General features: G+C 45.1%; 2 protein-coding genes across 2 annotated transcripts in view; one reads left to right on the forward strand and one right to left on the reverse strand.

Moving 5' to 3' along the window:
• T265_05777 (hypothetical protein) overlaps window positions 1-15,745 on the reverse strand; it is a gene marked incomplete at both ends in the record, with an annotated part of 19,505 nt that extends 3,760 nt beyond the window's left edge. Inside the window, 4 exons of the mRNA XM_009170871.1 lie at window positions 6,657-6,757; window positions 10,596-11,003; window positions 13,401-13,468; window positions 14,531-15,745. Of these exons, the coding sequence (XP_009169135.1) occupies window positions 6,657-6,757; window positions 10,596-11,003; window positions 13,401-13,468; window positions 14,531-15,435 (1,482 nt within the window). The remainder of the gene's footprint in view (window positions 1-6,656; window positions 6,758-10,595; window positions 11,004-13,400; window positions 13,469-14,530) is intronic.
• The window catches only part of T265_05778 (hypothetical protein), a gene marked incomplete at both ends in the record, with an annotated part of 27,026 nt that extends 4,455 nt beyond the window's left edge, over window positions 1-22,571 (forward strand). The window contains one exon of the mRNA XM_009170872.1: window positions 22,484-22,571. Within this exon, the coding sequence (XP_009169136.1) occupies window positions 22,484-22,571 (88 nt within the window). The remainder of the gene's footprint in view (window positions 1-22,483) is intronic.
• Window positions 22,572-26,526: the final 3,955 nt, after the last annotated feature.

The raw sequence follows: 26,526 nt of genomic DNA on the forward strand, positions 1-26,526 counted from the left end.
TTCCCCATCCACCTTCATTCTTTTTTCACAATAAGGCCTTGAAATAAAATGTGGTTGTAGGGCAGCAAAGCTTCAGTGCTAAACATTGATGTTATGCTGTCGGTGCCGATGATTATGCGGCTCTTAACGGACGTGCAAAATTGATCTGAAGTGGGTGATTGGGAATTCATGGAACCACTGTAGCAGCACATTCTTTGAAAAAAGTCAGGAGATGCGTCAGGAGCTAAGCCCAAAAATGTTCAAAACAGACCGGTGATAGGATAGTTTCATGTACGTTAGAATCTACGAAACTGTATAGGAGTTCAGCTAGTGATTCGGAAAGTAGAACATGCACATTTGAAATCTAAGTAACGTATAGTGGAAGGACGATGAATTCGAACCATGAAGCACACAAGATAATACTGTTAATTTCTGAAAAAACTCCCACGAAAGCCCACATCCAAAACGGAATGGAATGAAATTTTAAAAACGATAGTGAGCTTTCATTGCCCACTTAGTGGCAAGATGCCATTGTGATAAGACGGAGTACCAGACAGGTAGTGCGCCATGGCATGTAAATCACGAATTCATGTAGCGGTAAGCTCTCGACCCACATACATCGCATCCACGTTGATCCTCAAGCGGCGAAAAACGTTGTGGGAGTTGGATTGAACGTGGAGATTTTACAAATGCACGCTATTCCCACGCTGGGTTTCGAACGTTTCACTATTGTCCACCTGATAATTCGATCGGGTAGATGGGTGGTATACAGCCGATACAATTGGTTTGTACAGTTTGTCTACACACGCTATGTACACCTTGTATCACGTGTTCGGCGAAATACACATTTGTTCGACCTGATTTTTGCAGTTTTCGGGTCATACAACCTCGATAATCGATCGAAACCTTTTGACATGGATTCGGTTTGAAAACCTGCTTAGAGATACTGGGTCCGTCAGTTCTGCAGGCATTGCGGGCGGAGGCCTGAAGCCACCTGTTATATCGAAATACAATCAACAATTCGCCAAATTCCCTCAGCTGCATACAAACTTGGTTTTCACGGGTGCCCGACTGGATCCAATTCGAGTTCAAGTAAAACATAAGACCGAGGGAAACTATGGGACTGCGTTTAAATGGCGAGCTCCAAGATAGCGAACCCGGTTTGGGGGCTGTCGGAGAGTTTTCAGCAACCTTGTCAATAGTGTGCAGCGATCAACAATGGCATAGCTAGAAAGGGTTAGTTTCGTTTTAAATAAGAGTTTAGGAAGTGAATTCGGACTATCCGTTACGGCCTATAAAAACTATCAAAGTGATAAATAAAGAAGTGCACAGATAATTGTTCTACGCCTATGACTTAATTCAGGCAGTAGAACAGTATGCCCTGAAATCGCACGGCTCTGACACCGATGCAACAGTCAGACCCCCCTCCCCTGGCAAGGCAGACAAGTTTCACTGAAGCTGGAAAATCGGTTGGAATGATACATACCGGTCAAGAACAGCTTCGTTATAGTAGAAGTATAAGACTTGGAACTTAAACGCATGGTTATTGGTCTCAGTTAGATTTTCATCATGGATGACAGAATAACCTTTGGCGAGTGTCAAAAAGCAGCTGCGAAGTTTCCCGCATGAGTGCTTCAAGGCCAGTAACCTTTTGCATAAAACAGTACGCATCCAATTGTTAACAGCCAAACCACCCATCAACCGATTGTCGTTGAAAAGTATATAAAACGGGGAACTGCAAACAATGCTGGAACGGCTGTTCAAAAACTCTGAGATTCACATAAACTCCAAAAGGCCTAGAGTAACCGATACTGCTTTCTGTAGGAAATAATGAGATCTGAGTGAGATTCTTTTTTGAGAACACCGGCACGTAGCCTGCTAACGGGTACGTCCTTCGAGTACGCCGAGCATCCAGTCTGGTGTGAATTTAATTGGTCTTTGTACTCGGGGTTCATCAGACAGTATCGGTACATTAAGTACTATTGGTATGCGCCCGACGAGTTTGGAAATAAATATATCATTATGTAAAGTTGAATGAACAAGACGTAAATAGTAGTTATCAAAGATTTGAGAAAATTCTGTCGAAGTGACTAAGAAAATCCTGTTTCGGATCCATCCAAACTGACGAAGATGCCTATGGTACAAAGTTACACAAAGTTTCTCAGTTATTCCGTCTGACTCAATTTGGCCTAGGGGACCAAATTTTGATTCCAAAGTGCATTTTTGAGCACCTATCATGAGACGGTTCAGCTGGGGGCAACTTTGTGGGTACATGGTTTTTTAAGGGGAGAAAATAGGAAATACTCTGGTTCCCCAAATGCGTGGTTTTCAGTCAAGATGGGACAGGAATACGGGAACTACGTATGGTTACTGGTCAACTGTGAGGTTGAACGACCGCCATCGTACGCACTACTGATAAACTGCTTCACGAAATCAACGGAATTTTCTGTATGGGATTTGGCTCGGGACGAAAAGTAATTGCGCGCAAATCATCACGCGATGGGACACTTCAAAGTAGCGATGCAGACTGCAAGTAACAAGATTAGATAATGGTACGGATTGATGCATGAAGACACGCTGATCGTTGGATTTCAAATAATTGTCATCATTGTCATCGCTTCGTTTTGTGTTAGGTTATCTGAATTTGTTTCCTAATGAGAACAGCTCACGGCCAATATCCACCACGTTGTACTGGTATGTTTCAACCACCTCCTGGTGCATCAAATCAAAATATACCGACACCCACTCACCCACATCGATACCCAGATAGCAGTGAGTTTGATTAATTCCGCGCGGAAGTTTTAAGATACGGTTTTCGTTGGTCAGCATTCTCATGAGACATTCTGATAAGCTACGAACGTATTTCCTACCGGAGGGGAGGGGGCCAAACACTTCACTCTACTGAAGTTAACATCGAGAGGAATGCTGGAAGTTTATGTGCATTGTCCGGAGCGGTACAACACCATTTGTGTCTCACACGCACGCTATGTAGTGCTGTATCACAGATCAATCGAGGAGCATATGCATAAAACAACGCTAGTGTAAATTATGTACAGTTGGAACTCATCCAACCTTTAAGCATCAATCAAACGCTGGTAGGATAATAAAATGGTACATAAATACAGTTAAGCACGCTACTTTTCAGCCATAAACCTGATGCAGTGTACAGAGAAATACATAGGTGAGAAGTGGGAGGTGCAATGAAGGGCTGTTGTGGCTTCACCACGACGAAGCGCCCAGCCAGTTACCGTGGGATACAGGTTTACCGGCCTAAAACAGTTTTGGCCTGTCGTCAGAATCAGCATTACCGTTCGGGAAGCTCTGCATTCATGTATTTCTGTAAGTTTCACTTACTAGAATAAGTGCAGGGAATACAAAATGCACCTGAGTACTCGCATACCCAACAGTTTGTGTGCCAAGAATGCAACGAACGGATACCAAGATCGAACAAGATGGGTTAGATTGCCCCCGATTGTTAACATCTTACCGCATCGGTACAACTGGAAAACATGTTAACAAACGATCTACTCATGGATTGCGAGACAATCACCGAGTGAAATCTATTCTGCAGTTGCTCTAAAAACTGGCTACGAGTGCACGTACTTGATTTTGGCAAAGTTGCCACATAGAGATCGATCGATGCATGTAAACATACATATCGACAAATGCATTACAGTACTACTTCCTCGAAAAGTATTTTCGAGAGATGCCAAAATATTTCCTCGAGAAATGCTTCCTCTTGGAGAGAATACAAATTGAACCACCTCTCTCAACTTTTGAAACCATCGAAGAGAAACATTCGTTTATGAACACGCTTGTGAAAATTTTCAACATATCTTTAATTTCTCGAGAAAGAGGAAGATTTCGTTCGGTCTACTTGGCGGAATTAGAGCCTCTTTCCATTGGTCTCCGGCTATTTACACACCCTTAAGCATGATTGACCAAGATAAGACAGCATTATTCCACAGGTATTGGCGAGAATAAATCAACCGACCCGATTGAACAGTGAACAAAGTAAAGAGCTGCACTCCTATCACGACGGATACCTCACCCATCTAGGCCATCTTGGAGTATCATTAGTCACAGGAGGGTCAAGGCACGTGTTCGGATAAATATCGTCAGTAGATTAGTCAATTAATCAACGTCGGTCCATGGCAAACCCATTGTCACTGAAAAGCATACTTATTGGCCGTTTCTGAAGAGTGTGCACTCGATAGAACATGCGCCTCCTCTTGGGAGAGGTTCCCTCCATTAAAGAGTACTGTGCTCGATTAGGGTAGCGGCGGGAACTTTGGGGATTTAAAGACATTATTTAAAGTACTGCTTAAAACACTAAAAACACTGTCTGTTAAACGAGTTGACGACACGTGAAAAACAAAAACTGACGAGTCACGATAACCAAGACATGAATACGCACATAAAGTCAAATAAACGATACTGGAAAAGCACAGAAACCGAAGAACGAACATATACAACTACGCATAAATCTCATTGAGGTGGTAACTCAATCGTAAACCAACACTTACCTTCACGGACATGGTTCTTCCGGTCAGCCTGGAAAAAAATGAAAAACTCGTAGAGAACAGCACACCACTGATGTACTGCGGAGGCACGTTAACTTGCACTAAGCTTTCAAACTGTCTATATTAGACTTGCCGCATAGACAACTTTATAAGTAGCTGTATCACAGATGTCTTGAAAACACTATATACACTGGTTGTTTTATCAATGGAGGCAAAATTCCTCCACAATCATCCATCGGGCCACTGAACACCTGAGAGTGCCAAGAATACTGACGACTGCTCTGGATGCTGCCTCAGAAGCCTTAATTCATTATCCCCATGCTACATCGTTGCGAATGCGGTAGCTTAGCTAGAAGTACGAAGGGAAAGATTCACTTGGGCAAGAATAACAGTCAGGCAGACTAGTTGAGGAAGAAGGGAGTTCCTCCTAAAGTCCTGCATCTTTCAAAGGTCTACGTGGCTGACAAGTTCGCCACAGATCATGCACTCTTGCCCTTTTTCTTTTATTCGTAATGGATGTGCTGCTTGAGCCTTTTTCACCTGCCTCTCACAGCTTGGGCATCGAAAAACTCCAAGGGCGATCGCTCACCGACACGATATCATCGACGATATCATTCTTCTTAAACGCAAACTACCTCAAATAGCCTAAATAATTCTGCGTTTAGCACCTGTAAAATGTGAAGTAATACAGAAAGATTGGGTGGGAGAAAATCCAGACCTCACGTTTTAAGAGAATTGAACGATAAGACAGACAACTTCGTCCATCTGTGGAGTTGCATGAGTACAGGCAGACTGGCAAAAAAACGAAATCATATCCCAAATTAGAAAGCGCAGGGCGGTGTTTGCCGACATTTGTGGCACCGACGTGACATTAAGTGTAGAGTGCATACTGCTGCGATCTGTTCTACTCTATCGAGCGGAAGGATATGACCGATGCATGTTGAAGATCATCAAATACTCTCTGTTCCTGACCATCGATGCTTCCTAAATGTTGAGGGTGTCCGGTGGGAACATCAGATGCTAATGCTGAGGGGTGTCAGATGGTTTTGGGAGACTAACAGAGTCTGACCATAATCTGTGAGGTGATGAGTGTTGTTTACAGAGAATAAGGATATGAAACGTGCTATCAAGAGGCCGACTCCCCACTATTGGTGTGCAAGTTTTTAAGCCTTGAAAACGACTTTACCCAAGCTGATTATCTCTATTAGGAAATCCACAGGAATTGACCATGAAAAAGGTAGAATGGAGAGCTTGAACCCAAGTTTTTGTCCGTTCATATGCGTGTCTTATAAACAATAGCGCATCTTGCTTTTGCGCCTTCCCCGGTCCTGGTTTCATGCCGAAATCATTGATTATGGAAGTAACGAAGTAGTAGTTAGTGGTTAAAAACATTTAAACGGTTTATAGGCGGGCAATCGTGTTGTTAGGTAACGTTGTAAAGCATATATACCTCAGTGGACACACATGAAAGTCTTCCTAAAACACTGTCGCCTTAACGATCATTGAAGGCGCCTATCCCGGTTCCCAACTTATTAAACTCCTTGTGATGTGCAACAGCCCTAGTTTCAAGAGGGTAATTATTATCCGCTTTCACTCCCCGCGTAGGTTAAGTAAGTGCTCACTGTGTTCCCTTGTCACCTCAAACGAGCTTTCAGACGTAGCAAGCTATAGTCCAGAACGCCAAACTTGTCAATGGGGATTCGGTTGATAACTTTCGGACATTTTGAACCAAATCATCGATCGAATATAGTAATGCTTTCAAGAGACACAAGTGGTTTGGAGGGGCGGCAGGAGGCTCTACACCATCCAGTCAAAACCTGCTGCACATGCCCGGTGAGACCGATAAGCCCTTTCGCCAAGACAACTACGACTGGATTTCTGTATACGCACTCACCATACACCGAAAAAATAACTGACCGATTAGCAAGCATGTCTGAACAAGCTGTATCCGGCTTGGAGAAAAAGGAAACTTACCTAAACTGTGAACTTTGATTTTGTGCCTAACGTTCTATCACGTGATTACCATACGGTGGAGGCATCATGCAACAAAAAGCGCTTGGTGGTCTGATTTTACTGTTTTCCCGTCCTCGTTCAAGGAAATGTTGAAATGAACCAAAAATAAGACAACAGTAATAAACACCGCCTGGCACGTACCTGGAGACGAGCCTCTTGTTTTAGCTCCGGAATATAGACTGCTTTGTCTGACTGGTATTGCTTCTGGAGGAGCTGATCTGTATCCTCATCGCTTTCGAATTCTATAAAGGACGCAGAAATAAGAACCTATGGTTGAGAGTTCAAAATTTCGTGAAGTAAAGTGTCCATCACCACTGGTGCTTCACCACCGTACAACCATTTCTTATATGAGGAAGAAAAAACCAGAAGACGGAGCTGCCTATCACAAACATTCGAAGTGTCGAGTAAAGTGTTCATCACCACTGGTGCTTGACCACCGTACACCCATTTCTTATATGAGGAAGAAAAAATCAGAAGACAGAGCTGCCTATCACAAACATTCGAAGTGTCTACACCTCCAACAGTCGGCCAGACAATCTGGATAGAAACTGAGAGCATGGATGCTACTGATATAAGCTGGGTGTCGTGCATTTCAGTGTCACCAGCCAAGAACAGAGAGGGCCACGTAGAACACACGCAGGAAGGCGAGCAGCATCAACAGCATCCAGAAGAAAAACTGCATTCGCTTGTCATGTCAATTCTGTCCATGTCTAGGTTTCCACCACTTCGCTGTGAGCATGGAAAACGACGTTCTTCTCAATGTATAGTAATTCGGCATGCGTAACACACGACCCAAGCACTTTGACCAGTTCGGGTGCTTTCACTTCGTGAAATATGTTCCGCTTCATCAAAGACCCGCTTCCAGAACACCGCATTGTGAATTCACTGATTCAAGCAGATTCCCGTAGTAGTTTTGGGGCACAGAGGGTCAACGACCTGAAGATGTCTCCGCCCAGAGTGGCCAGGTCTCGCAACTATCTGTCTTCTGGGACCCAGTGGTATGAAAGTCTTTTGACGTCCTCAGCACGCAGCCGCCAGGTTTGTGATCTGCATAATAATATGAAGCGCACTGTACTCGACCCCTGACAGATAAGCTGATGTCACATCTAAGCGCCTGCTACCTCAATCGGCTAATCCGAAAGCATGAAGTTAGGATTCAATCCCAACCAATCCTGGAGCAGCACATGACAGTTTGCAGGATTGAAGCGCAGGCCAAATAGAGAGGGAGAGTTATTTAGTTTATTTAATGTTGTTTGCATTACTATGGCGTCGGATCCAAAAAGAGCTATATCGTGTAGCTGGAAGCAGTGTCGCTGTTCCAGAATCTGCCGGAGGGTGAAAAATGCGATCGATGCATCCTCCCGCGGGAGGAAACCTAGCTCGGTTTTCATGGATCTGTTCCTCCCTGTGTTCAGTGAACCTTTGAAGAATGAGACCAGAAGAGCACCTTCGATGCCGCAGCTGATGCCACGTGGATTTCACGCAGCATCCGTGTACCCTTTTCGAAGATATGAATAACGTCGACATGCCCCATTCCGCAAGCACTTTCTCTTCGCTCCATATCGCACCAATCTGGTTTGCTAAATGGATCACCAAGGATTCTCTGCCTTCTTTGAACAGGGCTGGATACAGACCGTCTGGTCATGCTGCCTTCTCACGTTTCAGTATGGATATTTTGTATTTTATTTCTTCCTCCAAATGGCAATTAAGGTCAACATTCCATTCGGCCGTATGCGTTGAAGCAGGCCAGCTAAAGTGTTTTTCGGTCCATCTTTCCAGTCACTTCTCGTTTCACTGACTGCTGCCTTCCTATGGCCAGTCGATCGTATCAGCTAATAGCGAAAACCTTCTCCATTTTCCAAGCTTTCGATGTCAACCGGAGCTCTTAATTTTTTCTTAAGTTCTTCACCATTTGGCGTTTGAAGGATTTGCGTGAACTACAGTCCTTTGGGACATATGCAGACAACACAAACAGCCACCGGTTATGTCGGATGTAATTCGGAGTGATTAAGCTGGATAAACGGAGAGCGAAGCGTGAGAAGGCTGGGTTCTTCCTTGGCTTTTAGACTGTATGGCCAGGCTTGAGTCTTGAACGTCTTTTAGAGACACAGCATGAATCAGTTCCAAGGGAGCACAGGATCTGGAGAAGCTCTGCCTGTTTGTAAATTCGATACACAGTACGTACGTTGGAAGCCCCTACGCACAGAGGACCTCGTGGACTTAGCAAAACGCTGTTTTGTTTATTGTGGTGTGGCGTGTTTAAGTTATGTTGATCAGACGACTGTCAATCAAATGACCTAGCAATGTTTGCTTGTGAAGTGGGAAGAGGTTGGGGAGGGATATCGGTTGACAACGTAATGTGCTAGCAAATGCTAGCTCCGGGTTACCAAGGCCGAGGAGGAAGGTTACCCCGCCTTGAGGCTTTGTCTCAAAGGTTTGACCCACATAACAGCTGAAGGATATAGTTTTGTTCGGGGACCCTCTTCCCAACTCCTCAGTGAAAAGTCTGAACCATGTGGACAGTAGGTTAAATCTAAGGGGGGCCCTTCCCAGAGCAGATGACCCGAGAGTCTGACATGCTCGGCTGTAGGATGTTCGCCTAACCTGCAGGTTCAGACATGAGGAATTAGTGCCTGATGCGACATCGCGCAGATGCTTTTTAAGCTGCATCAGACTCTTTGGTTTCGGAAGTTTTTTGACCACAATTAATAATGTGCCGGTGATCAAAGTCAATCGTTGGGCAAACGGAGTGGACGGGCTGTAGGGCCCACCTTTTCTAACTAATAATTCCTCGGTAGGAAGGCAGCATCGACGCTTCCATGAATATGGGCATGCTAGTTGCCTTAGGGAAATGCCTTACTGCCTTCACACTCCTATCACAGAGGACAGTACAACTTTACCACCAGACCGCCTCGTATCACGATAATTCGCAGTACGTAGTCCCACTTCTATTGGTCTGACTGCTCTTCTGTGGCCTCCCTGGTTGTATATTGTGGAACGAAGTTTCAGCCAGCGTAGCTCGCGGCAGCACTGTAGCGCTCAAGCCCGACCACCACGTCAAGGTGGCAGCTTTAGGTCGGGCCCCTTGTTGTTAACAAAGACATGATTTGACATCTCACTAAGGATTATTGTGGCCATATATGGAACCAGCCGTGGATACAGTACTTGTTAGTCCATGTAAATTGGGACAGCCGTGGTGCTTTTTATTGGAAGTGGACGCAGTATTTGTACTGCATATGGCATGAACATGCGTCTAAGTCCATATGAAGGCCTAGAGCTTAGTGTGGAAACTACTTTTGGTTAGGAGTGGATGACATGGGGATAAACTCAACGGTACCGTTGGCGATATGCGCGCTAATCGTTATTTTCACCAACGGAACGACTTTACACTGCTGCTTGGCTTTGGATCTAAGCAGGCTGGAAGGCAGAATATGGGACCAATCATGTAAATTGTGCGTGGATAGTGCGTTTTATCTTGAAGCTATTACATTCAGAGGCTCTCTTGAGCATTGAATCAAGAAATTAGGAATTAGAACACACTGGTGACGGGACATAATGGTACAACTAAGTTAACAACGTAATGAAGACCTAATGAAGACTACGGCACACATACTACTGCTACCACTACTACCACTACTACTAATAATAACAATAATAATAAAATAATAATAATAATAGTATAAACATGCGCCTGGCACTCTGGCTTATAATTAACACGGCACATCTGAGAAAGGACCGCCTAGGCACTCAAAAACTGCTCAATTCCTATATTTTAAGAAGAACCTGAAACCAATTTCCACCACAGGAGCTATGTTTTAAGGTATCACTCATCCTACGTTGAATCGCGCGAATGACGATACTGACAGCACGTGAAACTGCTGTTTGAATTAGCCTCATCAACTTTGTAACCAATACGTACAGTAAGCAGTGATGCAGGTGGAGCAATATGCTAATGATGATGGGATTAACTGCATCATAGGGTGTGGAGCCGTAAGGAAGCACCTGAGAAGCAACTAGGTTAATGTCTATTGATGAAGTAACAAAAGACGTCCGAATACCAGAAATCGGGTTGAAAATCACCTTCAACGCGTTTTGTTTTGAATCCGGGATGTCCGTTAGGCGGGCTTTTACGCGGAGAGCTTGAAGCTGCACCCATTTGTTTCGCAGCGAGTAGGTGAGGTGTGTTTCGGGTAGTAAGGTGTGGAGAGCCTGGCTTACTGGAAACAATACTTCCTTCGGTTTCAGCTGTTTTTGACCGTGAAGCCAATTCACTCAACGTGGGCCTGAATTTGGGAGACTCAGGATGTCCAGGAGAGTTGTGCATTTTCTCATTATCTTCTTCCTCGCTTGAACTATAAACAACAGATGACTGTTGTGGGAAAGTCCAGTGGTGCGCACGTCGATCAGAGGAAGGACTCAGTTCTTCAAGTCCATAGATATCTGGCTTTGAGCCTTCACTTGACGGTCCCAGATCCTTTTGTAGTGCACCTTAAGTAGATAATTCAGAGGAGAAAAGCAGCGCGAATAAATCACCCAATTAGTATACTGTCAGATTCAAAGGAGTTTTGAACGAAACTCCAATGCTGTATATTCTTCGACAGAATGTGGGTTATCTTAGAGTCTCGGGTAATGCCAAAGTAATTTGCAAACAAGTGTTTACCTGCATGCGCGTCCAATTAGGCGTTCGGGCTAGAAACATGATTGAAGGAAATTCGGGGACCAGGCCTGCCTGATGGGCACCAAAAAATGAAACCGGTAGTGGTCTATATACACAACGTCATATTAAGCTATTCACATAGTCCTGTTTCAAAACTGGAAAGCAAGTTCTACATATGTTAAATAGAGCATCCTGTATCACACTTACTTGATGTGAACACGAAACTCAAACAATTTATGAATCAATCTGTCGTTAATGTCTTTCTAGGGAGAAGAATCATTAATGAAGATTCGGAGACTACGCTTAGCTGATAAGTCCTAAACAGGCACGCAGGCTTCTCAATATAACGTACAAGGTAGTCCAGTGAACTACCACCCGCAGACAGTTGGGTTCTGACACTTTATCCAACGGGTAAGCGAAGGGAGAAACACGATAGCATATGGATGATGTTCACGAGGGGAGAGACAGAAAATTTTCATGCACGAAAACCCGAGTCTCAATTCTCTGCTGTAAAACAACAACTGCGACCAGGGGATATCCGAGAACTGGAAGTTAATTATTAATAGCGTCCCTAAGTCCTGTGTATTCGTTATTTATAGGTAAACAGTAATGAGATTCATGATCAATTCAATCAGTTTACTAGCTATAAACCGCGTACCATAAGCACATTGGTTCCAGTTGCTGCAGCAGAGCCATGGAGGCAATAGCACGTTCAGTTCGTTCGGAAACTGGGTGTCTACGCATTGGAGGCCCTAACCTTGATGCACGAGGGCTGCCGACTGCGCGACTGGGCTATTTCTGCCAGTGTCATCAACCATTGGTGAGTCGAGTCTCGGGGTCCCCATCCAGGGAAGCGGCAGGTTTCGACCCGACCCAAATTACTGCTTAGTGTTTTCATAGTTGATTGCCAGGTAACAAACTATCCACCTATTCTCAGCACACGGCTGGGTGGGAAGATGGTCTTCTGGCGTCCTAACCAGCGTAACCTATGAAGCATGACGGTCTTCTGGCGTCCTAACCAGCGTAACCAATGAAGCATGAGTAATTCCTAGAGACCACTTGGCGTACCTCAGCAATACTAATCCGATGTTCCAACCAGGCCCGACCAATGCTTCGGAGACACCGATGGCCAAACGCTGACATCTTTAGTATTTCCTCTGCACGTACAGACCACATCTCTGATCCATAAAGCAGTACGGATCGCACTGTCGCAGTGTAACCCCTGCCCCTGACAGGCAAACTCATGTGACGTCAGCGCCATAGGTGTTGGAGGTTGGCAAAAGCTACCCTGGCTTTCCCGATTCAAGAAGTAATCTTAGCTACAGACTCCAAAGAAAATTATGCAACTGCCCAGATAAACAAATTTATCTACCGTGTCGATTGGCTCGTCTGCAAGCATGAGGTTTGGGTTTGATTCCACCCAGTCTTGTAGTAGGAATTCACAATTAGCAGATGCGAAGCGCATGCCAAACCATGAGGCAGAGTTATTTAGGTTATTTAAAGTGGCTCACATTTTTGAAAGGATGTGAACCATGGATAGCAATATTGACCGCATTTTCAATGTCTGTGAAGGAACATCGCGGAAGCATTCAGACTCCGGAAATGAGACCCATACACACTGTCACAACCTAAGACGTCCAGATCAGATTTTTTACCGTTTGTGGCGGTTCGGACAGCTGCTTTGCAAGAACGATGGTGGAATATCCTAACCTCAAGCATGGGGCCACCACCTTGGACGGCTAAAAACTAGACTCCTTACGATCAAACGTAACATGGAACAACTCGGTCTCGGCATGACCTACGGAATCTGCCAATAAAATCGGGATTTGTGCGGATCCAACAGCTGGGCATTTCGTCCGGGCAGCGCCTATCAAAAATGTTACCGAATACAACTAATGCTGTCTCAAAAAGTGGTTTCTGTAAATTGAAATAATCAAGGGAGAAACTGGTAACTACCGATGAGCCCTCAGAAATTTTCCAGATCCACATGATACGGGGGAGTGAAGCTGTTCATTGTGACAGTTAACAGCAAACGGGTAAATGGAAACCACGCTGGAAGAGCGGGAACAGCAAATACTAAAACCGGATACACCAGGTCCAAGCTAAAACTACCAGTGGTTACATATGGAGGGCCCAAAGACGCGCAATTAATTTCAAAAACGAATAGCGTATTCATATGATCCTAAGAAAATCCCAGTTGCGATCAAAAAGTAACGCAAAAGACTCACCTGTGGTTGCGTTGGAACCTGGACGAACCTCCGGTTCTTCTACGCTCGCCTGTACTGTTAATCTCTCGCTTCAAATAAAATAGAGAAAGAGAATAAACCAGTGAAATCAGTGTGCGTAGATCCCGTTCTCGCAATTCTCATTGCAATGACTCTGTAAAACCGGTCCACATTACTTTGTTTCTTCATCGAAATTAGGGAATTAAGGTTGAAGCCACCCACTAAAATGCGCGGGTAGGCACCGCCATATGAAACCATTTAAACCGTCCAACTATGGAGATCAGTCACTTTCAGCTGATCCCATAAGCAGCCATCGTGTAAGTTTTCTCATATATAATTACAAGGTAACCATTAATCTGCGACAGGTTGCCATATTCTCTCTCCAGGTGCGATAACTTTCGAGCGGCTACATAAGCATTTACAACTGCAGCATTTAGTGCAGCTGTGGTGATGTCGCATACGAAGCCATAAAAATGAATCACCAATAAACTTGGACCGTCTCCAGATAACATGCTTACCATTGCACTGAGATAGACTGCGCAACTAGAACGACATACCATGAGCGGTATCCTGTGCTACTTTCTGTCGCTAAAAAGTAGAACTTGTGACCTACGCAAAACATATAGTCCTCAACTTTAATTTTATGTGGGCTGAAAAAACTGGAGGACATGTGCTAATTCATGGTCGAGATGGCCCAAGTGGTTAGATCGCGAATTTACTGACCGCAAGGTCCGTGGTTCGAACCCGACCTCTGCCACTCGACTCCCCCTGTCTAGGCTTGGGCAACCTGGCAGTATCCCAGCCCTCGTGCAACCTTCGGGTGGCACGGCAGATAGGCACCGAAAGGGTGCTACGGCTGAACGATTTTAATTCAGCTTATACGGGAAGACATTGTGATTATTTTTGACGCCCCAAGTAGCTGATATGAAATGACCCAACAACCCTACAGCATAGAAGAGTAGGTCACAAAGCACAAATTATTCACCGATTACCCTGAAAGTTGCCAACTCTCAAGTATTCAGCCAGAGCAATAGTATAAAAACCCCTAAGGAAAGCCAAATAGTGAGCTGTAAAAGCGATGGCCAAAAGTCGACAGAATAGGAATACAAATCCGGCTGGTAAAAAGCACGTACCAAATTCCAGTACTCAACGGAGTCCCACTGGAAGCGATGAAAGATGACTTCACGGCTTTATCACTGCCATGAATTTGTTTAGATGTTTGTTCACTGTTGACAATTTCACTCAAAGAACATGGTTTCTTTGAATTCTCGGATTCCGGGTTAATTAGGCGGAAATTATTTGAAACCTCTCCTTTGGAATGGGATATTACTACCCGGTCATCCGCCAATGTTTGCTTTATGTCATTCATTATGCCCCAAATATCACGCACGAGAGGTGGGTTGACGAGTGAATCGGAAATATAGTGACCAACCGGACTGGAAGACTGAGATCGTAATTGCATAGAGGCCGATGAAAACGGGCCGCTGCTTAAAGCTGCACTAGAACGAAACGGTATATTCACAGGGGTTTTATTCGAATGTGTTGATCTGCCGCTACATCGAGGGGTATCAAGATCACTACCACTGGAGAGACCATCCTCAACGCTGGGTAAGTTCAATTCAACCTGGTCATCGGTACGGCTTTCAAGGAATTCGGATACAACATCTGTTGGATAAAAATCACCGCCGTCACATTTGGACATTGTTTCCAAATTGTCAGTATTAGCTTTTGGTAACGCAGGTGGATATTTTAGAGCATCGGCTTGGTAGGCTCGCGAACTTGAAGTCTTGTGTTGGCTCTCAGCCGAACTATCCTTGATAGAGGGGAAGGGCGGGTTTGGGATGGTATCACTGCGCCGTCGGATCATGTCTGCATCAAGAGGAACTTCGACAAGCTCATCATCTGCGTTTGATATCGTCTGATTAGCTGTTTTCAAGTGGATCCCACGGGAAGCAAGCATATTGGTGTCACAAACCGTGTTGACCTTCATGGATATTTCAGTTGGTACCTCAGGAGTATCGTTGCGTTTGAGTAGCATTGGACTGAAGCGAGAAGTGCCTTGTGTGAAACATGGCGGAAGATCATGCAGTGTAGTTGGTTGGGTCAGCGCGAAAAATATGGGTTGACAGAAAGATACATCAGTTCTCTAGGAAAGGAGGTGGAAATAAGACTAGATATGTAACTAGAGTTTTTTATCAGAAGTGAAGTAGGTGAGGTTTCAACCGTCCAAGGTTCAAAATGATGTTTTACGTCAAATAAGTCCCATGAATACGGACGGTATGCAATGGAAACTGAAGACTCGGAACAGGAATCTTAAACTTTGACAACACGCGTCCAACCTCTGTGAATGGCCATTCTGAAATTATAAAAAACGAGGAAGGTTAGCTCGAACCAAAAGAGATATTACAGGAAGTCGGTTAACTTTGCAGACAAACATATATTTACCCATAAATGGCTGGTTAAATTGAGATGCGGACTCGTCTATCGAAGACGGTTGGACAAATGAACGCCCACACAAATCCGATAACTGAAGAGACGAACGCGCAACTGCGTGTGAACGGGGAATCCGAAGTGACAAGACTGACGACCAAACACGTGGAGGCCTTCTGAGAGCCACCGATGAGCCTTTTTCATGAAAATTTTCGTATGGTCTGTCCAAAAGGTACCCAGTACAGTCCTCCGTTCTGTATGGTAAGCCTCGAAGTCACCACCCATCTCACGACTATACGTTGTATTCTTTCTGGGATATCGAAGTCCTTCCCATATTGTGTGTGGCTCAAGATTGTACACAGCACTCGTCATCAACATTATTGACAGCATGACATCAGCGTTCAACACTGATGCTTCGCTGCCGTTCAAACATGATTTATTTGAAAGCTTAATTGTGGAGAAAACAATCAAGGTGGATGGGGAAGAGACTTAGCGCTAGGTCACTACAATTATTCCGGGGTGCATGCACCTCTAGACATTCATTCAGGCAATCTGGATAGAAACTGACAACATGAACGCCATTGACACCGATTAGCAACCATATCTTACAGCGTCTCCAACCAGGCGCAGTGGGGTCTCGATTCTGGAAGACAAGTAGCAACAACATCACTCAAAAGTTTTGTAAGGTCTTTCAATCAGCTCTACCAGGTCAGGGTTTGGCCACCTCTATGCTTCCGTCACTCTAAAATTGGGCGCGGAAAACAGCACGCTCTTCGGCACACGATGGTTCGACATGAACAACACATGGCCTAACCAGCACAGCTTCCGACGCTGGACACATTCAATGGAAAAACCCGCTGCACAGCCGAAAACTCTACTTTTAATTGCCTCGCTGCAGATTCCCTGACACTAACCCACATGAGCTATGGTTGAGTCCCAGTTCCGCTGTCCGAACAGGCCAAGTCTTACAGTCATACAACAAAAACAGTCCGCACTGTAGCCTGGTGGACACGTCCCCTGAAATTTAGGAATATACCGATTTGACGCCATAGGTACCTCAAATTAGCAAACACGATCCTAGCCTTGCAGATTCGTGTATTAACCTCATCGGTCAAAGTAGAGTCGGGACCAATATAACTAAAGAGATATGTAAACCCTCCAGACCTCTCTCTGGATTGCAAGTAGCGTGTTTAGTGACTACATGCTCAGGGGCCTCAACTCACTTTGTGCGTGCAAAGTACATATCAAAGAACTTTGGTTTGTTCATCCAGAAAAACACCTGCGCCTTCTCGTCTACGAAAACGAGAACGAAGTCTGCGTATTCCAGATGGACAGGGTTTTCGTCACGAGCCACTTGAACACCCGGGTTTTTAAGACCCTATAGCATTAGTCTCATTATTTGATCGATCACGAGGAGACTGGAATTTACAGCGCTGTGTCGGTTCGTGCACCTCCGCAACCCATTGAGGTTCAGTCTGGAATGTCCGCGCAACACTCACAGCCTCTCATACCGGGTTGGTTAATGTTAGATGTCTGACGAACAGTCTCCTGGTCTTCCAGGTTAGCAGTTGGAACATGCGTAACGACCTGTTCTATAAAAATGGTAGTGTACTTGCATTTTCAGTCAAACACTGCCGAATGTGGTGATGCTTTTGAGCTTTGGCTTTGGTTGGGGACCCTAATCGTCTCCCTGTCTAGATGTGGGAGCCCTGGCAGTATCCCACTTTACCTACGACCATGAATTGCACATATCTAAATATGTGGTACTCGAGACCTGGTGGAAGCACAGTGTGAAGAAAAACGGACATTTCGGACTTCCGGCTAGCTACTGTTCCTTTCAGCATGAATGGGGCTTTTTCGGTCCAAGAGGCAGCCGCTATATATCCTTCCATCAACAAAAAGGCTTTGTCGGGTAGGATGCCGAAATCTGTCACGTTTATTATCTGACATCATCAAAGGGGTGATAATAGATGTTGTTGTCATTATTCATCTGAGTCATTCAATCTGAAGTTCCCCACACCAGTTTCCTAAGTAGGCGAATTTGTTGGGGTCATGAGCAGGTCCCGTTTTTTGGACCCCCGCCCGCAGCAAATTTATCCAAGTCACGCCGAAAATGGGACCCTTAGGTGAATGGGCCCATTACCCTAGTCATCTCCAAAAGGGAAAGAGATGGCCCAAGTGGTAAGAGCGCGAATTTACGGATCGAAATGTCTGTGTTTCGAACCCAACCTCAGTCTCTCGACTTCCCCTGCCTAGGTTTTGGCAACCTGGCATTATCCTAACCCTCGTGCTTCTCTCGGGTGACATGGCAGCTGGACATCAGAAGGGTGTTACAGGTGAACGACTTTTTCATCTTCAAACAATGAATTGCTGTTTAAAACCGATGTTGAGTGCCTGACACACTATAATTAGCCAGGACATCCATGCTGTCCCTTGTAGAACCACACTGGTGGATGTTGCAACCAAGAGAACTTCGTCTTTTTCATCACTCGGAAATCTGTGGCCTCTCGCAAATGCGTAAATACATCATATGATCACCGTTTTGAACTTCGTTGCCGATGAAAAAAAGAAAAAGCGTTCAGCTGTAGCACCCTTCCGGTGCCTAGCTGCCATGCCACCCGAAGGAAGCACGAGGGCTGGGATACTGCCAGGTTGCCCAAGCCTAGACAGGGAAGTCGAGTGACGGAGGTCGGATTCGAACCACGAACCTTCCAGTCAGTAAATTCGCGCTCTAACCACTTGGGCCATCTCGCTGCCAATGGCCTACTCAACTACAGCTAGTGGTGGTGCCACAGCCCTCAGTACAGTTTCTAGCATTGTGAGAAGCATCCTTTCCAAACCCTGGCTTAGGTTCGATGGGCTGGTGATTTACTCAGTTTCCGAGTAACACCTAACTATAGGTATGATAGGCTCGTACGTTGTCTAAAGCCTAATTAAAAATATATTCCGAGTTTCCATCCTGATACTCCTGTCTCTCGTCAGCTCACGTATCTGTGCGTATGCGCCTCGATACTTCACTTCAAAAACGTTCATAATAGTGGACATATGAGAGCAAGTAGCTGGGGTTTCAATCCCGCGAGCCCATCGCCTTACGTATCATTCCCTTGCCTGTTGAGCCACACCGATGCTTTCATTTCGTGCTGCACCGATCATGTAGATCTGCTTCTCATTCTTAAATCCCTAGTTGCGGATGGCAGCAGTAAATCACGGCTTGGTCTCAAACATCACGTCCCTCGTAGATTTAAATAATTCAGTAATTGCGGTGCGAAATTACTGACAAAAGGTCCGCGGATCAAACGCAACCCGACACTTCGATTGATCCTGTCTAGACTTGGGCAACCTGGCAATCTCATTCCTCATGCTTACTTCGGATGACATGGCATTTAGACATTGAAAGGGGGTTACAGCTGAACAACTATCTACTTATCACTATTACCCGACTTGGAGCAGCTCGTCACTGTTATTCCGAGGACTTCAGATTCAAGTGAAGTACGCCCAGTTGCGCGCATGTCTCCCTCCCACTAGTATCGGCAAATGAAGAACCAGTGAGCAGCAGAAATTCGTACGGGGCGAGATGGCTCAAGTGGTTAGATCGCGAATTTACTGACCGTAAGCTCCGTGGTTAGAATCCGACCTCTGCCACTCGACTTCCCTGTCTAGGCCTGGGCGACCTGGCAGTACCCCAGCCCTCGTGCTTCCTCCGGGTGGCATGGCAGCTAGGCCCCGAAAGGGTGTTACAGCTGAACGATTATTAGAAATCCGCAAAACCCCTAAGACAGAAACAATGCCAAAAATTGGCTCACTCCCGACATACCAAGAAGCGCTAGCAATACTGCCAGAAGGACAGAGTGACCGTGTTCGGCCCCACAAAGGATTTCATGGAACTCACCGGTGGCCCAGAGCGCGCTTCCATCTTATACTTTCTGTCGCGGTGCAAACAACCTTCTCATCACAAAGGTATACTCTGCCTCTAACGAATGTGAAATTCGCAGAATGTTTGCAACATTCTGGTGGGACCGAATTTCTCCAGCGCGCCAGAGCCGGATACTTAAGAAGACGTCCCACCGGTTGGCGAAAAACTACTTTCTAATTTGCTCAGTAAAGCTCTTCACAAGAATTCAATCTTGGTGATTGGAGATAGAATGTTGTCACATATTTTCAAGCTCGACGACAGCCCAGCAGTGGATAGTTGTAGGTCCCTCAGTCTTGCCAGCATTCCGTGTAAAGTGACTGAACGCATGCTGAAGCGAAGTGGTGTGAACCACCCAATTACAAACAACGCCAAAGACGGATTCACACTGAAGTATTCCTACGCCACAAACCTACTCATTTTCATAGATAGCCAGACCAAAGAAAAGGGCAACAGACTCGTTAAGCTTAATTGCACGCCTATACCACTCTAACTCTCGTAGTTAGGAGCTGCTACAGCCGGGAAGCCTATACCACACAGGATGAACCGAAACTTTAGGCCGCTTGCCCATATGGCATCCAGCCGAGGTCTGATTGGTCGAAAGTCTGGACCCATCAGCCAATCAGGACTCAGTATTGGCCGAATGCTGGTTGTAAGTGTTGCATCCAGAGCTCGGATTTCCAGGTTATCGCCGACTACACTATATATATGAAGTACTACACAAGTGTTATTGATTTCCTCTTTGGAGTTAATACACGTTTTGCTCGTTCGGTGGTAGTTTTTGACGTGAACGCGAGCCTGTGAGGCTCAGACTGAGAACTAGGCTGAGGATAATAACGTTACTACAATTGGCGAATGGGAACTCACAGTGTCAATCCAATTTAATCAGCTCCGAGAACTATTGCAGCAACCACGAAAGCAGTTTGAAGAAGCGCAAATGAAGCACATTGAACCACTGACTCAGAGACTGCATATCCAGACTACATCAGCAAATAGGCGTGAGTCACCTATTCCTCGACTGATACCTCAGTCGCGAAGTTCACATTTAACCCTCCTTCTGATTACACTTTAACTTCCAGTATGAATGGTGCAAAGACATGTTCAGAACTGAATTTTCGAAGTTTGATGAAGGATGGAAAGTCAGATTATTGCTGCGAAAATTCGGCACACCGCGGCGTGAACGGTACGTGAACTTCATTCTCTCAAATCTGCCCCGCGACTCCATCCTTGATGAAATGATCAGAGCATCGTCACATATTTGGCGATCAGAAATCACTATTGATTATTTGCTACCAATGCCTGAATTGGTCAGGAATGATTTTGGTGATTTCATTACGTTTGCTGGTGTTGCCAATCGGGAATGCGAACGATCCAAGCTCAGCTCAGTAGTGAAAAATCTCAGTTTTGTATCCGGTCTACAGTCGTCCGAAGATGCTGATATCAGAAACCCGGTGCTTAACAGAATCGAACAGGATACTGTAATGACATTGCAGAGGGTCACCATCGAATTTCAACGCCCTATCAGTTTAAGGCACTGCACGCCTACGACCGGCAAGCCAGGTCTTACTTCAAGAAGCTATGCACGCGCAATCGATTCCAGCAGCCACGAAAATCTGACAACAAGCTAGGTTGAACCACATCAAGTTTTCTACTAGTTGCTGGCATTGCGGTGAACGGCACCTCGCTAGTTATTGTCGGTTTAGGTGTCATAAATGTTCCGATGCAGCACCCGGGGGGCCCACAGAAGATTTTCGTTGACCTTGAACTTTGCAGCCGCCCAGACATTACTGCGCATCTCATAATCGCGGTATAACTCGGTGACGGAAACATCCAAAGTTGATTTTGCTTGCCGACGGGAATTCGTGACGGTTCACATCAGCAACATCTTGGTTCGTTAGCAGCTTACTACGAGCTCCGAGATCACGGTGCTCAGTGAACGAATGTGGAAAAAATTGTAAACCGCATGTGGAAATAACCGAATACTGGGCACGTGATGCTTCCGGTGGCAAACTGAAGTTGACTGGTGAGGTGGACTGCTCTGTAAGCTTCAATGGCTTGACGGCAAAAGCCACGTGTTACCTGACCTCATGCTCCAAACTTGATTTCATTCGGCTGGATTGGATTGAAAGGCGTAGTCTTCTGTGAAAGCCGAGTGATTCTATTTACAACCCTCCGTACGCAGCACCCGGAAGTGCCCTCGAAAGGACTGAGGATGATACCGTTATTACAAGTTTTCAACCCATGGGCCATATTCTTCAAATTCTCAAAGATCTCAAAGCGATTCCCCCGCAAACAGCTGCCCTTAAATTCTAATTACACAAAGGGTCACAGCCATCATGTATCTAAGGACTCGCAACCAGCTGCCCATAAATTCTAATTACACAAAATTGAAGGGTCACAGCCATCATGTATCTAAGGACGGAATGGTTGTAGCTTTAACGCCCTTCAGGTGCCTAGCTGTCATGCTACGTGAAAGAAGCACGAGGGCTTGGATACTGTCGGGTTTCCTGAGCCGATGCTGGAGCAGTCGAGTTGCTTAGTTTAATTTTGAACTGCAGACCTTTCGTTTAGTAAATTAGCGTCTTAATCACTGAGATACCTTGAGCCCACGTCAGACACTTTAAGTAAAAGTTACGCAATTTACTTATCCACACCTGGTTGTTAACAGTGATAGTTCTTTGTGGTTCTCTAGCAGGTGAAGTAGTTTTTCTACTCTACGATAATGATTTTCTTGACTTTATTACAGGTCGAATCCCCCCTTCTTTGATAACCTCGAGTTCTGTGTATCCGAAGCAAACACGCTCCAAATGAATATCGAATCGGCGGCAGACTGACAACTCCATTTGAACGACCAAATACATGTGTATATGTATGGGTACACATGGAAAATCTGGGAACCAAAGTACTGGACAAAGTCTACGTTGGATAGGGAGAAGGATATGGGTAGTTGCCGGCCTCCCACTGTGTCCCCATTCATTGGTGAGAAAACTACACACAAGGCATACACCGTCACAAAGATGAGCAACCCTTCCTTCCTCCAACTGATGCCAGCAGATGACGAAATGTTGTTCAGCATATAAGGTAAGGTGCTGCTCGAGTAAATCAACCAGGTTGCCAATAGGGATTGCGAACAAAACTGTTATTGTAGCGAACGTTTCGAACGCACAGCCATGAAGATAGTTGCTCGTCTCCGCCCTACGCACTACGGAAGGCGTCTGAAGATTCCTCCTAAATATGGACTATTTGGCCTGATCGGGTAGGTGGTGGTAGGGTGGTATCAAACAAAAAAGTTTGTCACGAATAGGCCACCCGCGAAAGTGCAATGACCGCATCTGTGTGCATAAAGCAATCGGAAAGCACGCGAATTTCATTTAACATCTGTGCGTATTAGTCATAGACGCTTTTTTCCGGCAGCCGACACATGTTCCATCGCACTGCCAATAGCTATGTCAATGCCTTTCACACGTAGCACACAAATCCAATCAAGGCTTGGATGTGCTGCGTCGCGCACATCCGCGGTCTATCTCTAAACTCAGGGCCAACCGTATATATGTCGCCGACATGCGGGATGGTTTATCCTGGCAATGTGGAGAACAGCCATGAGGAGATATGCAATACTTGCTGGAAAAAGTGAACGCGCTGCTCTGACAGTCTACTGAATGCCGTACAGAAAACGTTCTTGGACGCTTATTGGCACGAAAAAGATGCATGCTTTGCATCACTGTGGTCGAAAAGCCTAGAGGGACGGCTACCTTATAAACAGGTTCCACTCAATGCATGCAATTTGCCGGTTTTTAAACACCTAGGACCACGATCAAACACACTATAAAATCATTCACTTGAAAACTAACAAATAGAGACGAAGTTATTTTGACTGAATTCCTTTCCGCTGCAAGCCCCGGTATGCTCTTAGACGTTAACAGCAGTGCTGGCAGATGCACGCGCTCTAGTTGTTTGGTTTTGACATTCATTTGCGAGTCCGTCCTACACGGCTGGGACACGTATTTGAGGAGGCTACCTTATGTGACTGACTGTCTCACTGGTGGTAGTCATCGGACTGTGTTTAACGGAACGTTGCACGTCTCTCAGAAGCTTTTCCAAGACACTGAAATACCCTTCACTTATTTGTGGAAAAATTTCATACAGATAGCTGAAAAGTGCTAGCTGTTGTAAAATTGGCAGACTGATATACATTACCATTAAGAAGTTGGTCTTTCGGGAACTTCCTACTGCGCCGGTGGCCAGAGTTCATATCAGATGAACTAAAGCATGTAATCAAGTTCAAAGAGCAGCAAGAAAGATGGTGGTCTCATTACACGGAATTTGACTTTTGTAGATTTCGTGGTAAGGCAAATTAACGCGCAAATTTTCTGCTTCCAAGGCATCACCTTGTTTATCACACCGACTTTTATTACGATGAACCTTGCTCGCTAAGCGGTGGAGATCCCTTTTTCCGATGTGAGCACGCATGTCGCTCAATAATGTTATCTGGGTACCATTGCCTAAAGAAAACAGCTTTGGCTAATCTATCCTGAAATCCACTAGGGCTGAGACAAAGGCTGAGTGCTCTGTACTTTTGCAAACACCACGGGCTCATATATTCCGTTCCAGCGAAAAAGAATTCAAAGCTCTGAATGTCCTATAAAACACTAGCACAAGTGCTTCACAGAGCCAAATTAAATGCCAAACGGTGATGCACTAATCTAGGCCGTGTGATTAAGAATCCCAGAGAGCCCAATTGGGAGCAATCTACAGTTGCTATGTACTGTTTGGGTTTGCACTCTGTAAGGGGCCTTTCCAACCGAATGAAAGCCGTAAGTCAAAAGTTCATGATTTTAACTTGCCGGAGGAATAGGTTGCGCAAATTAGTACGGTACCAACTTCATCAAGTGTTGTGGAGGTTACGTCGTAAGGACTGCGATAGGTTTAGGTATTAAGCCGTTTGCATATTGCGACTACTGTTGGTGAAAATGACTTCAACTCTTACATAGCGTTATAAAGCAGCATTCCAACGAAAACTCGACAGTTGCAGAAAGCTCATAGACAACGTATAAACGGTTCAGATCTCTTATAAATGTTTCACAACATAGAGTAAAATGTATGCTCTGAGGGGACTACTTTCTTGCATCTTAACGCGAACTTGATGATATTGGTGGTGGTTTCTCTCAATCGCTCTCCTGAATTAAAATTATGTTTGCTTCCTCATTTGTCCATTTAGACAAAAGGATAACGGACAAAAATTATACAAAAGAATAAGCCTTCGGCGACTTTTGCGTCTGAGTGTACTGTAGGTTATCTGGACCGCACAATACACTCGTGTTTGCATAATTACGTGTATCATAGGTCTCATTTAATCAAGTCACATTATCCAACGAGCTACGGTGTATTTTATGGTGCAGCTTTTGATATTGAGACATTTGTTGGCCAAAATTTCTTACATGAACAAATCGACTGCACAATTTGTTTGCAGAGAAACTACTTAAGCATGCTATGAGCAATAACCTCATGAACACCCAAGTTTCCGGTGCGCCACTTCATTCCTCAGACACGGGCATAATTATGGGTAGAACTCTTGAGAGACCTGTAGAGAGCCTCCGTAAAATCCATCCCGATTGAAGTAGATGTCACCGTAATCAACCTATTTCTCCAAGGGCTCTCGGTATTCACCGATCCCGCCGTCACCGTACACAGATTGCCAAGATAAAGCGATTTCCAATTTCATTACTTTCCTGTAACGTCTTTGCGTCGGACTGCTCACATGATTGATAGGCCCCATACTTTGCTGGTGGAATAACTTTGTCTTTGCGTCGGACTACTCACATGATTGATAGGCCCCTGGTAAATAATTCAATCAAGAGCTTCATAGCTAAATGGTAACATTGTACGTCTGATGGTGCATCAACTGATATTTTCAGGTTTCTCCACTTGCCGACCAATCCGAATTTTGCAAATCAGTTTGCGATATATTTGAGCAATTTCCTAGTTGTCTACTGAAGTCTTCAGTCAAGCAATTTTCATTGCTTAATGTTACGTGTCCAAAGACATCAGATTTATGCCCGGTTGCTGCTCATAGACATTTTGGTGAACAGAAATTTGGGCAGAAATCTAGACTCCTGGGTGCACCGCAAAAAGACCTACTGAGCATACACTGAACTATGTAGGCGATCCCCAAACGAAGCACCCGTGGAGCTTTGTTTTGAGACTTCCACAATGTCAGCAGCGCCGCAAAATTACGGAGAGCGGAAGACACCAATCTATTCAAGAACTCTTGGAACTTTATCAAGGAATTCTTCCACAAGTAGACATCTCATAAGCAAGCGAGCTGATAGAATTATGGACCTCACATCAACATGGCATCTGAAATCACAGCTAGATTATCAAAGCATCCTTACAGCCTACATACAAGATACAACTTCGTGCAAACTAACCTCAATGCCGAAGAACAACCGAGGCAACAAAGAGTCGAAATGTGACGCCAAACCAACTGCAACAAGGGTAACACATTATGTTGAACAGAGACGTTGGGGAGTATCAGGAAGGCAAGATTCCTGAAAGCAACTTCAGAACGCTCGAAACCTACTGCTCCACCAAAAACTCAACTGGAAAGCCGGCGAGCATCCAGGTCAATCAATCATTCAATCAATTCAGCAGGACCTGATGAGTGTTCTTGCGGCCACAGAAGCACGCCGAATGTGATCAGCGTTCGGGCTTTTCACATAGGCACAATCGATGTTGATGGGTGTTCACGAACGCCTATCAGACACCCTGGATCAATGTCAGAAAGTCCCC

Source organism: Opisthorchis viverrini (assembly GCF_000715545.1).
Source record: "Opisthorchis viverrini unplaced genomic scaffold opera_v5_114, whole genome shotgun sequence".
In the NCBI taxonomy this organism is placed as follows: domain Eukaryota; kingdom Metazoa; phylum Platyhelminthes; class Trematoda; order Opisthorchiida; family Opisthorchiidae; genus Opisthorchis; species Opisthorchis viverrini.